Genomic DNA, 17,871 nt, shown 5'->3' with positions numbered 1-17,871 from the left:
TTGACCAGAGTGTCTTCTTGTTTGTATCTGCAGCTCTATCAGCTCCCACAGACATCCTAGCTCTCACTTGGCTTAGTGGAGGGTAGAAGCAGGTGAGCACTTACATAGGATATACCACAGTGCTGCCCTAAAAGAGTCATTTTCCATATTTAATCGAATATGTGCCACCTTTTTTGGAATTCATTCTTTTAGTATCTGAGATTTTCCTGAGGGGTACAAATTCATTAGGACTGGTTGGGTATGCTGGATGCATCACTCACCATCCAGGAACTGACATGATAATGCTTCAGAGAAATCAGGCTTAACTGTAAAGTAACTGGTGCTTTAAGAGAGTGGAAGGGTGATCTCTGGCAAACCGATTCTACAGGCTCTTAAAACCTGTGATCCTTTTCGAAGGACAGCAACTGAAGGTATCTGCCGGGTGTGAGTCTGCACAGGTCAAGGGGCATGGAGTGTGTGTTGGGGGGAGGGGTGTGTGCGCCTGGAGGAGGCTCCCCGGAAGCAGCTGTGTGTGTGTGTGTGCACCCGCGGAAATGCTCCAGCGAACTGCAGAGGGAGGGAAAGGAGAGCTTCCAGAGGAGGGAGGCATGAATAGCAAAAGATCGGAGCGATGAGGACCGCTCTTGAAAGATTAATGAAAGACTTCGGTCCACCTCACCCTCCTCCTTCACGGTCTCTCAGCTCTTAAACCGCCCTGACCCACAGCCTCTCATGTGCGTGAGCCCGCTCTCTCTCTCTCTCTCTCTCTCTCTCTCTCTCTCGCTCTCCTCTGGCCGGCAGTCAAGCTGGAAAGGGCGATGTGAGAGGCGAGACCTCAAACAGCAAGGCACATAAAACTCAAAAAGAAAGAATTTTACTTTCATATTTGATGAAACTTTATCTCTGTTGACGACCGCCAGGAGGATGGGGTCTTTGATTAGTCTTATAATAAAGATCCAGGACGAAGCCAGAAGGAATGACCATGAAAAACAAACATTTATTCATCATGACGCCAACATGAATACCTAGATTTGTATCTTTGGTCCTAGCCTATTATAATCAATAGCCCTTCTGCTGTCAGATGAAAGGGTCTTAACTCCACCTAAAATTGGACTTGGTGCAGATGCCAAGTGCTAAAAAAAAAAAAAGGGAGAAAATCTATTCAGGGATTTACAGTTCCTATCCTTAGAGCTCTGTTAACAAAACCAATGAATATTCTCAGCAGTCTGAACATTTAAAGTTTTTATAAACAAAAATGTTTATCAGGCTATGAACAGTTAATTTCTGCCTGCCCATCACCACTCTCCACTGTATGCTCACCCTTCTTAATATTTAACACTGTTGCTGCTTCCAGCACATGGAGGAAAAAGCTGACAAAAGCCTTTGGCCAATAAAATAAAAATTTAAAAAAAGTTGGGCTTATTTACATTTTTGCTTTGTTAGTAAACGGCATGGTTGGCTCTGGAGGCAAGACAAGTGAAATTAACACCCACTAAATCTTCTGGCAACAGCTACGCATTCTGATGTTGTGCTGTGTCAGCTTTGCTACGTGTGGGGACGAATGAGGCCCCGTGTCAGACCTACACAATACATGCAAGACCCAATCGTTTATTTTCCTAAAACCAAGGCAAATAACTCTAGGATGTGAGCCAGTAAGCAGCAAAAGTACAACGGGATCATTTATTAGAAGGGAAACCACATGTCTAACATCAGACCTTTCAAATCAATTGCACCCGACGTGAGATTTGCCTGATTTAAATGTGTATATACATGCGCACTACCAATTAGAAAGATGAAGATACTTCGTTTCTGTCTCTAAATATAAATACACCAATATAAAGAGGAGGGAGAAATGAAAACAAAAAGGAGAAACAAGGAAACGTATCATGGCACTGGGGGAAACGTACAACGTACACATTTTGGTTCTCCAATGCTTGTTTACATTGAACGATGGGGCTGAAACCCTTAACTTCTGACTACGGACTGCCGACTGCCGCAGGGCTGGAGCCCAGGAATGTGCAAACAAAGGGAGAATCCATGTGGCTACTTACCATAGAAAATCTCCATCCTGCTTTTCAAAAGAACGCAGGAAGGAAAAGCCCCACTGAGCGAGGGCAGTGCCAGGGCCGATGCGGTGCCAGCATGTATCACAGCAGCCGTCCCCATGACACTCACAATGTTTGGGAGGCAACAGGACAGGAGGGCAAATGTGCAGTGGGTGGAGAAATGGTTTAACAGGCAAGAAGCAGATTCAGCCATTTGGGATGCTTTCCTGGGCTTTTGTTTATCTACCTCTGTAATAGTTCTCATTAGCTGTCAATTTCATTTACCAGGACAGAGATGGAGAAAAATGATTGTTCTTTTTTTCACAAACCCTGGGAGGCAACAGTAGGAAGAAGCCCCACGACAGTTTGGCTTTACCCCACCGCGGCTATCGGCTACACACCAGCTGCACGTTTTAACAATGACTTGCCAGAGACAATGATTGAAAGAGTCAATCTGTGACACACGGAGAGAGGCAGGAGCAATCTAGAGCAGGAGGTAATGGAAGAGAAGCGAGGTCAGAAGAAACAAGTTAGTGCTGGCAACGAGAGGAGGGAACAGGGAGAAAGAAAGCACAGTATTACAGAAAAAAAGGGGGGGGGGGGCGGAAAGTCCAACCACACATTCCCAAAGCAGCAGTCGGGAGTCTCCTGCCCTGGGTGGGACACCAGGCCATCGCCACCTGATATCCGTACTTCACCAGGACAGACTCAGAAGCAAATGGCGTTAGACCGTACATCGGGCTTAGGATCTAATGGATGGATTCACAAAACTTCAACATGAGGACTAGGGATGGGAACAGGAGAAGGTGAGACTACTAAATGGGCCTAATGATTCTCTAAGGGAAGGTGTCTTTGCATTTGGTTAAATAAAAAAGGAACAATCAACTTTATGACCATCTCGAAAACGTGGTTTTATTACCTATGACCAAGTTCACACAAATCCATTGAAAAAAGAAAAAAAACAAGAGCATATAGGCTAGGTGAAGGGAAAGAGAAGACCAAAATTTTTTTCAAACAAAAGCCTTCATGATTTTTAACAAATCCCCTTCAGATAACAACATACAAGGTTTGTGATGAACATCTATCAAAAACCGATGTTTGAACGTCCCTGGGCTTAGCTTTGGGAACAGAGGAGGAGAAACAGGTAGTATCTGGACGCAAGACATGGAGGATGACCACCAAGAGGTCCAGGGCAAGATAGATGTGTGGCTCCTCTGTATGAATTAAAAAAGGGTGCCCCTTCCCAAGGAGAGCAGCCTGAATTTCACTCTCATTTACCCCTCCGGCCCATGTCCTTGTCCATGAGCAACCTGCTTGACTGCACCTGGCCGCTAAGAGGGTGTACTGACCAGTTAGTTGATGCTGTCTCAATACATGCAAAAGTATGAGAAATAACCCTGGATTTTAAACTACCTCTAGTGTTAAATTTTATGTGAGACTGACTGCCCATCACATTACACAACAATCAATTTGCCTAGGATCTAAATGAAGCAAGGGTATGGATTCTTGTTTTCCCCTTGTCTTCTGGTCTCCTCTTGGCCTTCTCAGACCCAATCCCCAAGAAGATCAACCACTAACTTATCATTTTTTTTTTTTTTCCAGTTAGAAGAAACATGGATTCAACTTCGTGAAAATACATTATGCTTTCATGGCTCGCTTGAAGGCAGTCCTACTGAGTGACCTCAGTAAACCCAGCAAGTCATCACTGGAAACTTGACATGCGTGTCTTCTGAACTGAACAAGAACACCGCTGGATTAAGAATCAGAAGACTCGCTGCCCAAACCAACTGTGCTGGTCTGGGCGGTAATCACGGGGGCAAGCCTCCAGGTCTCAGGTAATAATAACCGTACGCAACAAGAGTTCACATGCACTGAGTGCTGACCCTGTACCTGCCTCATGTGCATTAACACATTTGAACTTTACAGGAACCCTAAGAGATACAGTTATTATCTTTACAAATGCAGAAACTGAGGCTGAGAGGCTTAGAGGCCTGTCCAAGGTTACACAACCAGGAAGCGCCAGTAAAATGAGGAGGTGATGTCAGATGATTATAAAAGTCCATCCCGCTGAAATGTAATCTGTGATTCCAGCCAGGAGAACAGGGAACAGGTGTCAAAACTGCCGACCAGATTTCCCAGGAGGTTATTCCTCTTACAGTAACATGAACATGAAAGAGACATTCCATTTGCCGTGCTGTATACAATTCCACGACTCTGTACCCCATTGCCCTCAGCAAACGTGGTTACGGATCTACTGGAAGAGCCTTCCTCCCCCCAGATGGAACCTCTGCTGTGGCATCTCTTCCCTGAACCAGGCGATGCAGAGGAGCGGCCTGGAAGTGTGCGGTGAAATGAAAATGGAAGCCCCGAGCAGTTCGCATTTTGGACCCAAGTTTAAAAACGAACTGGATGCTTTAAACAACATTTCCAAGAAACCTGAGAGCTTTCTACTAAAAACTTCCTTTCCCAGGAAGCAGGCGGAGAGAATCCTATCCAGGCCCCCGCCTGGTGTGACTTGTTGAGATGGGGCTAATGGGTCATCAGAAGCGTCATCCGCTGACCAACTTAACCCTGCGCATGAGTGAACGAAGCAGCAGACGCTGAAGCCAGTGCCCCTGCTGAGCTACCTCCTCCACAATCTGCGCTATCATGTGTCCCAAGCGAGCTCGTTTCTTGGGGGATGTGTTCTACACCACATCAAAATCCAAACAGTGAGGAGGAAGCCTCAGAATCCCCATCGGAATGATAAAACGTAGGTACGCAAATCATCAGATTGTGAATTACCTGCGTCAGGAATTTTAAATGAAAAACTACAATATCTTTATATCTCAGAAAAGTCTTCACCGAAGTTATTAAGAAAAGTCCTTTTGATCCAATTTAGAAAGCAGCGCGTTCTTGCTCGACAAATACAGTATTTTACGTGTGACTTTCCAATGTTGAGGCAAGCGATGCTTCAAAGACCATCTCATAACCAAGAATTGCCTAAGGAATTCTGAAACATAGAGTATTCGTAGCTTTAAAAATGTTAAAAGCAGATAAATCCAGGTTTTACTATAATCTCTGTGAGGACAGAGATTCTTTTTGAAAGAAAGGTTAACATCAAAATGCCTTCATCAAAATGTGCGAAATTATAGCTGTTTTCTAAAATACGGATGAATCTTAGAAACAGAATATTTAGTTAAATAAGTAAATTCTAGGAGACCATTTACAGTACAGTACAAATGGGGTAACCACATTTCCTGTTGTGCCAAGAACCTTCCTAGTTTATGCCTATTGTCTTTTAATTATTAATAGCAACCCTTCCTGCCCCCAAAGTGTCTCAGCTCGGCTGAAAAATGATACAGTCATTCTAAGTATGTTTCTATAAATACATTTCTATAAATCTCAAAACTAAACAAAACTAATGATATATACTCTATGAATTTTTGCAATAAAATTCTTCAAAAAACCCCAAAAGGAACCATTAAAAAATATTCAGAGAGTATTTGGGGCAGGGGAGAGGAAGAAGCCTGAAGAGAAGGGAGGAACACACAGGTAGACACACAACATTGGTGATACTCCAATTCTTAAACTGGATGGTGGGTTCATGAGTATTCTTTGATAGTTATGTCTCACGATTAGCATGTTCTATACATTTATATGTATGTTTATATATAAAACATTCCATCATGAGCTTTTTTTAAATATAAAAGAAATAAAATGGTAAGAAGGGATAAAACTACCATCCATGCTTTCAAGAGAACAGAGTAAACTATTAGAAAATTTATCAGCAATTTAATATAGTTCTAATAGGTTCGTAAGAGGCACTTTCTAGCAGCCACCTAGATTGTGCTCGCAAAAGTTACAAGGGAAAAAAATTACATTTAGTTTGCTGATACAAGAAATGGGTGATGCTGACATAAGAAAGGTGGACGTGACAGACAAATAAGCCTACGTACACAATAAAGCAGCAGAAGATACAGAAGCAGTAAGACCACTGAAATACGAATGCAAGAGTTAACTGGAACATGAACTCCTCGTATCAAAATCAGAAGGTCCGTTTCTTTCAGTAACAAGGACCCGAATGTGTGCGGGCCAAGTAAAACACAGGTGAGTGTAAACACGAAACATGGGCTACACAATATCCGTCCTGGCATAAATTAAACAGAACCATACAAACTAAGGCCAATCCTTGCACACAGTCTCACCTTGGTGGCACTTACCAACAGAGCACCTTAGTGAACAGAAGCACTACAAAATTCGCTAAGAATAAATAATTTTCTAGCATGAGGTGAATGGCCAAGCCAAAAATATTAAAGTAATTGGTGATTTTATTGAGTGTTTATATTCATTAGTTGAGTATCTTTAGGAACTGGAACTCTCAAATGCTTTGGTGACAATTCACATCACCAGGTTTTTCAACAGTAAGAAAGCAGTGGCGTGCATGTTGCTCTCGATGAACACTAGGTCTGTCTTGACTACAGAGTAAAATAGTAGTTACTGAGAAATGAATACCTGGAATACTTGCAGGAGAAATCGGGCCAGATCGCGACTGGTTGCTGCCCACAGGAGAGCCGACAGGAGAAGGCGATGGGCCCCCAGGGATGCTAGAGAGATGGGGGGATGCGTGCGGAGAGAAAGGTGACTGAGCTGGGTTGCTCTGATCCCCTTGGCTGCTCGTGGACCCAGACGCACTGACTGCTGAGCTCAGAGTTGCCTCCGTTCCCGTGGGGAGGTCATCGATGGAGCCAGACAGGTCCTGAGAAAGAAAGAAAGAAACACCATATATTTATGGAGTAACACACTCGGACCCATACCTGACCAAAAAATGATTTAAAAATCCTAACAGTGTCCCTTTCAGAGACAGTTTTTCTTAGATAATTCCCAAAATTCAGAGTGTGGCCACTTGTTATTAGAAGACTTCCAGGAGCTCTCTCGTGAGTTGAACCCTAAGATCTGTTCCAGCCCCCAAAAGTAAATACAGTTGTACCTCTCTTTCATAAAGCCATCTGACAGCTTTCCTTCAAGCTGCCAGCGCCTAGTCCAACACACACGTTCAAGGAGTCACAGGAAACAGCACTTGAGGTGGTGACTTACCATCTGAATGGAATGCTGGCTTCAGCACTGAAAACTACTGTTCCGGATCCTTCTATTTAGAGTCAACACTGAAGGACTGTCTGAATTTCAAACTATAATACTCTAATGGAAGAGCAATTATTTATTTATTTATTCGAGAGAGTGCACATATGCGTGTGTATGTGAGCAGGGGGAGGGGCAGAAGGAGAGAGGGAATCTTAAGCAGACTCTGCACCGAGCATGCAGCCCAATGTGGGACCCACGACCCTGAGACAAAATCAGGAGTTGGGTGCTCAACCGACTGAGGCACCCAGGCGCCCCACAGAACAGCAAAATTTTAACCAAACCTTGTGGTGAGAAATTCTTGCATTCTAAGTAACTGTAAGTGCCATTATAATAAAATAGTAATATGTGTGTTTCTGAATGATAATGTGAATATAAACCCCTTTGAGGTTATGTTGGCAGAAATGAGTCCTAATGTTATACCTTATTTTTTTATAACAGTTTTAAGCTAAAGAAACAATTTTTAGTGCCAACTAATTTGTTCCTAACACCCTCTAAGGCAGTTGTTAAAATCACCGTTTGACAGATACAGAAACTGAAGCTCAGCTAGTCAGTTATGGTCGAAGGTGACCCCACTGAGGACAGAACCATCTGCTAAAGGGGACGAAGGGAGGCTGAGGGAAAGAGGAGAAAAACAGGCTTCTGCACCCTCGTCAGACTGAAAGGAGGAGAGACTTTAGTCTGGCCTTCCTCACCGCCGTGGCACCAGGGCCCAGAATGGCGCTCAGTCCCACTGTACAGACCCGCAGTCCCGCTCACCCAGCAGGTGCTCAGTCGGCCAGGGCCGGCCTGTGATCCCAGGTCACAAGAGTCTGCAGACCGAGGCAGGGCACAGAGCTGGTGCGACTGGGCTCTCAGGGCTGCGGTGTGGTATACAATTACGTGTCTTGATGATCTAGGACTAAATGCTACAGAACGGGATCAGAAATGCTGGATGATGCTACAGTCTACAAAGCATATTCAATTCTAATTTATACCCTCGACTCATTCAACTTTATTAATTTTACCTCACTGCTTACTACAGGGACGTCTAAAACTAGGGCTTGGAAAACTGGTGGAGGTGGATGCTTAGGATCTGAAGAATGAATCTAGACCAGCAAATACAAAAGGGAGCAGGTAAAGCACAGCTGATTATAGCTCTTCAGGGTCCCCCCAAATGTCAAAAAGCAAACTCAGGATGAGGATCCCAGTCTCCTGGAAAGTTTATCTGTTAACCATCTGCTATATCATATAATTAACTTCTCTTTTTTTTAATAGCAAAATTGCCAATGATTAAAAAATACCTTCTAAATAGCTATGAAAGCCTCATAAAAATGAATGTTACGGAAAAACAAAAATTTCTTATGCTAAGAAGAATAACATCTAAGTAGAGAGTACTCTTCAACGTCATATAACCATGCTTATGAATAACAAACATAATAGTCACAGCGTAGATTGAACACATCACCACTTGAGAAAGTATCATTAAATTTCCAAAATGAAATGGGGCAAACGGAATCGTATTTTCAGAATCCAGAGGAAAAAAGTAAACATTTCTACCCAGGGCACACAAGTTGCATGATTTTGCACATATTCAGCTGCGAAAACACTGTATTTGACTTGACTACTGGGTTCAACAACAGTTCGATTCAGACTCTTTGAACTGAACACAGCTTTTGCGAAGCAGGGTCAGAAACACAGGAAGGTTATTAAGCAAGTGACATGCTACATACAATGGAGAAAATACTCACACTTCAGAAATCAAGGCAAGTATCTGATTTTCTAGAAACAACACTGAAGCCAGCAGAGTGTACATGTGCATACACACTGACTTGCTGAAAGAGAAAACAGGGCAAGTTCCATCGGTCCCTCCCTCCCTCCCTCCCCAGGCCAACGGCTGACTCCTCACGTGCACAGCCTCAGAGTGAGGATGGGTGCCGGGGTGGGGAAGAGTGGTTGGAGTCCTGGATGGTTCTTTAAGTCCCTCCCTTCCTAACTTGATGTAACCAATTCACAGAAGAGCGGAGGGACCCCCAGAGGGGCTCTTCAAAGCATTGCAGCCTCTGGCTGGGGGCTCAAACTGGACCCTGCCTATTTTTGCTTTGCCACCAGCTGAATGTTTTTAAACGACTGAAAAAAAAAAAAATCAAGAGCAATGCTTTGTGATCTATGAAAAATACTTGCAATTCAAATTTCAGTGTCTGTAAGGTTTTACTGGAACACTGTCCCCGCCATTCCTTTATGTGTGGCCCATGGCTGCTACAGAGACCCCGTGGCCCGCAAAGCCTAAAATATTTACCATGGGGCCCTTTCAGGAAAAGTGTGCCAACCCCCGATTCAGAGAGCGGCGGGATTCCTGGTATAGCCTCTACGGCCGCTGCCTCTCCCTTGGGGTAAAGAGAGAGAGACAGGCCCCAGCTGAAGTTCGTGGTGACACACTGCCCGGCAGGACCTGTCGGCGCTTCTCCAAGAACAGGCGCTGGCCGCACGGCTGCATCCACCGGGGAAACACTGAATGGGAGCCAGAGAGAGAGCCATGCTCTCTCTGCAGGTATCTGAATCACCCAGGGAGGCCCCCAGTGAGGATGGCTGGTGGGCTCCAGGTGTAGACGCACTCCCTTAATACCTCACGAATGTGTATCACTAATAAACAAAGGGTCAATCAGACAAAATCAGTTGGGGCGGGGAGGGGCGGGGAGAATAGGATTTGATGCTTCTTTGGAGAAAAAGAAAACGGTAGATAACTAGATATAAAACCATTCTCTTTTATTATACTACATATGGGATTAAACATAGAAAAGACTTGACATAGATTTGATTTTTAAAAACATCATTATTTGAAGTTAAATAATCTTATGCAAATCTTTCTTCATAAAAAAAAAACAAACCCCAAATTGTTACTTGGAAATTTGTAAAATTCTCCACACGACCTATAAATTCCTTCCCTGTCCTCCCTTAAAATTCCAAGTTATGGCTGAACAAGTGACATGGATGGGTGTTAAGAAGGCTTCAGTCAAGCTGCAAAAGCATGAAAAACATTTCTGTTATTCAACAAGCTGATCGAGGAAATACCAAGAGAAAAATATAAAAACGGTGACTTTCTCAGTGCTCACATGTCATCAGAATTTCAGGGCTGACTAGACCTCAGTGTAACAGAAGAGTAATAAAAAGATATAATTTCTATATTACTATTATACATACACGTAACTTTTATATGTAAATTATAGAGAAATATTCCCACCCTGCAGACGCTTAGGGTATCCATATGTATAGCTATCTTAAAACATGCTAATAAAAGAAGTTCAACAGTGGTTTAAACATTCAGCCTAGTTAACAAAGAAGCTCTGTAACTAATACTCCTCTGGAGGACAATTTAGTCAGCAGGGCACCAACTCTATTCTTCCTTTTAAGTACTATCAGATCTATGATGTCTGGAAAGAACAGAGAGACCTTACTGCATCTCATTCTAACCAAGGCACCTTCAAGCTACAGTGCTTCCATTTATCTTGCTGGGAAGCTGGCAGGTAAGGTAATGGCAGGGAGGACTCTTTGAAGGGGCCGGAGTCCCCCTGCCCCACCGCATTTCCGGCATCTTTCCTTTGTATGGAGGGGAGTGACGGGTGAGGTAATGACTTCATGGGCTCCTACAGAGTAAATTCAGGATTTTGCCAGGACAGCCTTAGTTGGTAAAATCTTACTCTCGAGTTGGGTTTTCAGTATCTGACATCACTCAGGATATTGACTACTTTCCAGCACACCAAAAATAATATAACTTCTACTGTCGATGGTTAATTTATTTTTTAGAAAATCAATGCCTTAAAAAAGAAAAGCTTGTTTTGCTTTAAAATTTAATTTAAGTGAAAGTTCCCTGCAAAGACTTTCCCTCTGTAAACCATCATCTCTGCACCCTCTGTCCATGTAAAATTTTCATTCTAATCCAAGTGACAAGTACAAGAGATTTCACTGCACTTGGAATAAATGCCACCAGGGAGCAATAACAATCCTATCAAGACTCTGACAAGAGAAACACTTATGAATTAACACAGAGCACAAATATGTTCCTGATTCAATACAGTGGGACAGGGTGGGGAAGGGCGGTGACAGGGCAGTGATGGATATGGGAACATGCCATGAAGGAGGAGCACAGGAAGAATTTTTAGAGATCTACATAAATGCAAAACAGACCTACAACATTATAAATATTCTCTCTCAGGTCTACATATTATCTATGATCCTTCCTAAAAATACTGTTAGTATATTATGACTTACTACATCAAGAGTCATCTTTGGCTTTGATGGAATTCAATTTATCTAGGAAGGTAGTAGCTGACTCAAGGATAAATTCCATCAATCCTGGTGATGTCTTACTGTCTCAAAGACCTGGGAATAAGTCAGAAAATCTTACTCCCTTGTTTAATTAAATAAGCGGGTTTTTAAAAAAGCCAATCAACTCCAAAATCCTCTAAGCTGTGGTCCTCAATACAATTAGTTGATAGCATCAGATCAGCATCTGATAGAGAACTGGAGAGGAGCGCACACATTTGGGCATCTCTTGCTCAGAAGTGCCCCAAGAGAGCACGAGGATAAACACTGAATTAGAAACAGAGAAGATATTTCAATCAATGAGACTAGTTCAGGTCTCTTGTTTAAGGATTTTAATAGGGTACAGTTAATGATTTCTCACTGTGACTTCCCATGGGTTTGACGCACAGGTTAAAATGCCAGTTCAATGGTCTTTTAAAAAGTCTCTCAGTCATCTTCAAAAGCAGGAATAGTGTCTCTTCTCCTTTTTAGAATATTGAGTATAAAATTCAGGCATGCATTTTTTTCTTTTTCTCTCTCCAACTAGACCCTAACTTTCTTAAGGGCTGTGTGATTCCTTCTGCCAGGTGTGGTGTTAAAGAGAGGATGGGTTTCACTGGTCTCTGGCGAATGTCACTGAATTTATATGCTCTGTGGTAAAATACAGCTGCAAACACCATACAAAGTAAGCTAGCACATGCAAATCTTTCTAAATATTTACCATAAATGCTCTAGTGAGAACTACTGAATTCACTATTAAAATTTAGCAACGAATTCTCAGCCCTCTGTTTCCAATTAGCATCCCTGAGGCTAGCCACCCCCAGCCTCATTAGACTGCTTAGTTTTTTACAAACTGATACTTCACACACTGTGAAATCACTTCATACCTTCCAACTTTATTTTAGAACTATCATTTTGGACATGTGATACAAACACACCTTGAAATTGATATTAGAATTGAGTCAATAATTGGACCGACGTACACACAAAAGGAAAAACCTCACAGTGCCTCTGTTCACTCTCTATGGTATTAGCAGGTTTCTTCTCAGCACAAACCCGTGTGCAACCCACCAAAGTCCCTGCTGCTTTCATTTGTCTAGACAGCAAATGAGTTAAAAGCTTAGGCTTCCTGTCTAAATGAATAAAAAAATGCAAAGGCACAGAAAAACAGAATCTATGAAAAAAAAATCCTTCAAAGCAGTAATTTTTAGGCTCTAAAAGCATCTTCTTTCCAAGTTATATATATCACTTTCTATTTAAACATGTCCAAATAACAAATATTTATCTCTTCATTGTATGTGACAATATATACAACACATAGCCTTAAGATGTACGAGGCCAACTGGAAAAAAAAAAGTGTTTGATGTTAATTTAAACATAGTCACAAGCTCCAAAAATGACAAACCCCTAGCCAAAGCCAAGGATAAATGCAAAGAAAATTCATGAGTCAAAATTCATTGTAATGACATAGCCAAGAACCGCTTTCCTTTTCTCAAGCCAAGATTCCATTATGGGTAACTCTCATTTTAATGGGACATTTATAGGGTAATCAACTAAACTGATACTTCACAAAAGCAGGATTCAGAGTTAAGCATAGTATCATAAGCAAAAGTTGTTAATATGGTTATATTTCCTTTGATTTTTAAAAATCAGCACCTAAAATAGAAGCTAGCCTCAAAGGTCCTTGGGTTAGAACTCCTGATATGAAATGTGCTGCCATTCTAAATTTAGACGTGGTAAACAATGTAAGTATGAAGTATGCATCATGGAAGGGAATTTTTTTCCATTGCAGAAGCCCCAAGGGGATCCTAAATTATTCTCAGTTTCTGAACTCTGCCCAGGGAGATTCTCTGTTCTTCCACTATTAACAACAGTCTCAAGATGTTGTGTAGGCTAGGAAGAACAACAAGCAGACCCTTTAACACAGTATGGGCAGTCTTGAACTTAAAAATTATTTGGTAAGAAAATGTATTTATGGTTTTCTTTTCACTCTATGGAATTTGGGATCTACTGTCATCTGGAAATAACATCACCCTGCTTGGCTACACTACTAGGACTGTGCTCACAAATGATAATGATAATGAACATAATCATCACGACTTTTTAGCAACAGCAACTGTTACTACCACTGATTTACCATCTTCTAAGCACCAGAGAAATTATGCATTATTTTCTTATATGATGAATCTATAGCATCTTACTAGCTCCCAATCTCTTGTTCCTACCAAAATGTTTTTTAACGGATTTCACTGTCCAACACAGCCAAGAGCCTCCAGACCCCTCCTAACCTCAAGCCAAAGCCCAAGTCAGTGCTGAAAACACTAAACAAGCCTCACGTGTGAATAAATGCAGGCCCTTGGTTATTCTGAGAGCAATGGCATCTTAAAGACGCTTATTAATACAAATGACAGACCACCGGTGAAGTTAAAACTACATAATAAAGTGAGGACAATGACTAATTTGGGGAGAGATTCTGTACTGCGGCCTGCCCTATCTAAGGTCTGCAGATGAAGCTGTGGGGGCAGGTGGGTGCGAGGAGATGGGGAAAAAGGTAGAAGGCAGTTTGTACATATGAATGACATTTGATATTTAAATGCTGGCCTATCCCGTGATCCTATACACTTAAATGTCCCTTTCTCATGGAGTCTCAATGAAGAGCGACAGACAGCTAAAGAGATGAATTCTCAAGGAAGGAAGGACTTCTGTGATTGAGAGGTGCATCAGCAAGAGAGCGGAACACAGAACAGGTGTCCTCAGCCTGCGCACGGTGGCCCAGGGGCTGCTGTCTGAGACGGTCCAGACCAGGAGCGAACGCGCACCCTCTGGATGAGTGGTGGGCAGGAGACTGGAAGCAGAGAGAACAATGTGGAAGGCAAGAGCTCTGGGAGGGACGCCATCGTGGAGCAGAGAGGAGAAGCGCGCCAGGAAGCTGAGAAATAGAGGCTGAGTGAAGGGGGAGGATGAGGCCAGCTGTGAGCCACCTCTGTCCGCTGACACCAAGCCACACGTGTTTGCACTTTTTAGGAGCCAGGGAGCCAACGGAGGTCAACAGGTGACTTCTCACATTATCAGAGAAGGAAAAGGAATGGAAAGAAATGTTAGAACATTTTAAAGAAAAAAAAATCACGTTTTCAAGTGTTTATGAACAAAGAATGCTTTCAGAACATGACTAAAATTATAGGTACCACTAAGAAGAAATTTGTAGAAAGGTTTTTCAAGATCTATATATTTTAGCATTATATAAAATTTAACAAATGAAGGAACAACAGCAATGACAGCAAGTGCCTCCATCACTAGAGTCCAGGTTAGACAGGGGTGTGTTTCCTAGACTGCAGGAATCCTGGGGAGTCTACACAGCTGCCCCACTCATTTCAGTTCTGTGTAAGAATCAATGGACAAATGAGTTGAAATATATACACCTGACCCTTAAAACAGCACAGCAGTGTCTAAAATGCTGAAATAGTGGGCAGAACTTTAAGGAGAAATAGGATATTTGCATTGCTTCAAATATAATTAATGAGTAACATCTGGCTTTAACAGATTCTATTTTTTACATATCCTCCCCCAAAACCATTGGTGGCAAGTCCTAAGACACGTAGTTATAACGGGGGGGGGGCAGTTTCAGCTATTTACACGCAGGACGAGGGACACGGGTTTATGGGTTTGTGCTTTACAAATATCAATATGTCAGGTATGAGACTGGAAGGTATGAATGACCCATGTGCTTTGAAAGCAAATTGACAAACTAACAAGATCTGAAAATATGTAAAATTTAGAGTCTGTCTACTGATACCAGTTTTTATTGCTGAAAGCATGTCATAAATCTTTATAACAGAAAAGCAATCAACACCACCTTTTGCGTCTCTCATGGTAAAAAACTACTGTTTATCTTAGAAGTACAATGCTTAGCACGTCGAAATTCTGAAAATAAAACTTAAAAACAAAAAGGCATGAACGCTCAGGAGACATTTATTTCTTCAGTACATAGCAATGAAATACTTTAAAATAGTAAGACCTATAGGAATGCAAATAAATTAGCAACTTAAAAAAAAAAACCAAACAGAAAACACCCAACTCACAAATTGTACTGAGTCTACATGGAATAAAGGGAAGTTTTATTTATCCAACAATACTAAAACTTAGTCATTTTGACATTTTCCCTATTCACATGAACCATATGAACACATGTTCTTGTTCTAACCCCTCCCTGGATTTTTCAAAAACTTTTTATTTTGAAACGACTTTAGACTTCTATGAAAGTGGCAGAGTGCTGAGCGTTCTTATACGCCCTCCACCCAGGCTCCCTCATGTCAACATTGTTAAGTAACCAAGGCACATTTATCTTTCCATTTGTGCTTGGCTGGTGTTTTCTTATGATGAGGCTGAGGTTATAGATTTGGGGGGAGAATATCACAGGGTGAAGTGTCCCTTATGAGGCATCCTATGAGGGTATGACAGAAACGTGACTTATGAGAGGTGATGTCAACATTGATGACTTGGTTAAGGTGGCATCTGCCAGATTTCTCCACAGTTACGTTAGTTTTCCCCTTTCTATGTCCTATTCACGAGAAGGGAGTCCCTAAGTCCAGCCCATACCTAAAGGAGGGGAATTAAGCTCTACCTCCTAGATGAGTATCAAAGAATTTGTGGGTGTATGTAAAAAATGTACAGAATAAGTAAATGTTTGGGGGGATATATTTGAAGCAATGCAAATATCCTATTTCTCCTTAAAGTTCTGCCCACTGTTTCAGCATTTATCAGCGGACCTTGCCTGCAGCAAGGTGTTCTGATGTTGGTTTTCTATTTCCTTCGTTCCTCCTACATTTATTATTTGGAATTCTTCTGCAAGGAAGGACTGTCCTATCTCCATTAATTTTTGCATGGCCAAGGCAGTTATCTTATATATGTGTTTTGGTGTAACTGAAGTTTCTTTATAAGATGAATCAGTGATACTCTTATCAACGATAAATGAAAAAAAATGAAGTAATACTTCCAACTGAGGTTTCATAATTAAAAAACATAGGAGAGAGAAAAATAGGCGCTTTATGTTTTTCCAGACACAACTCATGGGAATATAAATTAGTATAACCACTTTGGACAACAATTTGTAAGCACACTGTAAAGCTGAAAGTGCATTTATCTAATGACCCAGGAAGTCTGCTAATAAGTGTGTACTCTGGCCTATGTACATTAGGAGATATATACACGCATAGAAACATCGTTTCAGTATTGTAACAACAGAAACTGGAGACAAACTAATTCTCCGGCAATATCAATTAGAGATGTATTCAGAAAATGGGATACTACACAGCAGTGAGACTGAATGAGCTAGAGTTAAAAATATTAATATGAAGCTCACAAACAATGTTGATAGAAAGCAAACCAAAAACCCAATGCAGTAACAGGTAATCAACAGAGGACAACAAAGGAGACAAGGCAACAGAGTAGGGGACCATCAATGCGACAGCGGAAATGCAGAGTCCAGAAGAGCCAGTGAGAGTGGGGAGCAGCGCTGTTGGATCAGAAGGGAAATGGGAAGAGAGGAGAGAAGGTAGAATAATGTCACGGTCCTCCCTCCATCCCTTCACCATAGCCGACATGCTACATGGATGGCATCTAAGCCTGAGCAACCTGGTCTATCCGGAAATGGACCTTTGCACTCTGCTCGGGGAAGCTGAACTTCCCTCCAAGAGCCATCCATTCCCATCTTAGTAAGGCCGCTCTGCCATGGACACCAGAACGGGGTGCACGGCGGCTTCCCCTGTGATGCCAAGCCATATTTATCTACTGCAGAACTTCTGAGGGTGGGTTTTAATGAGCTGTTAGCATGTGCCATAATGGAAACTCTGGCGCAAGAGGACCTAACTTCAAACCCCAGCTTTGCCACTTACGAAGTGACCCTACTTAACCTTTTTGTGCTTTGCTCTCTATAAACTGGGGAAAATCCTAGTACCTGCCTAAGAGAGTTGTTGTGAGAATTAAAGGAGAATTTTTTTTTTTTAAGATTTTTATTTATTTATTTGACAGAGAGAGAACAAGCAGGGGGAGAGGCAGAGGGAGAGGGAGAGGCAGGCTCCCCGTTGAGCAGGGAGCCCGATGCGGGGCTCGATCCCAGGATGCTGGGATCATGACCTGAGCCAAAGGCAGATGCTTAACCAGCTGAGTCACCCAGGCGTCCCTTAAAGGAGAAATTGTAGGTAAAAGGACAGGTGCAGTAGGATCCCAGGGAGTGTGAGCTACCATGACTGTGGGGCACAGGCAGAGGCGTAGGAGAGAGAGCCTGAACTGTGTGGATCGGGGTCCAGGGCAAGGGAGCAGTGAGGTCACAGGGAGTGGCTGAGAGGTGGGAAGGCACTCCTCCCCCCATTTTCCTCATCCCAGTGGGTAATGACAGGGGGTCTGCAGGCCCTAAAACCAAATCCAGTAAGAGGTAGGAACTGGGTTTTAA

At 42.4% G+C, this 17,871-nt stretch overlaps 1 protein-coding gene across 10 annotated transcripts in view; it reads right to left on the bottom strand.

The window, feature by feature from the left end:
* ARID1B (AT-rich interaction domain 1B) overlaps positions 1 to 17,871 on the bottom strand; it is a 439,835-nt gene that overhangs the window by 126,717 nt on the left and 295,247 nt on the right. For all 10 annotated transcript variants that reach the window (XM_045865795.3, XM_045865798.3, XM_064598272.1 and 7 more), the window contains one exon: positions 6,519 to 6,762. In XM_045865795.3, the coding sequence (XP_045721751.2) occupies positions 6,519 to 6,762 (244 nt within the window). The remainder of the gene's footprint in view (positions 1 to 6,518; positions 6,763 to 17,871) is intronic.

Source organism: Mirounga angustirostris, unplaced genomic scaffold (genome assembly GCF_029215605.1).
Source record: "Mirounga angustirostris isolate CCGP_5_RB_7025 unplaced genomic scaffold, mMirAng1.0.hap1 SCAF_8, whole genome shotgun sequence".
Classification (NCBI taxonomy): domain Eukaryota; kingdom Metazoa; phylum Chordata; class Mammalia; order Carnivora; family Phocidae; genus Mirounga; species Mirounga angustirostris.
The sequence above is the reverse complement of the archived record's forward strand: the minus strand, read 5'-3'. Positions and strand labels throughout refer to the sequence as shown.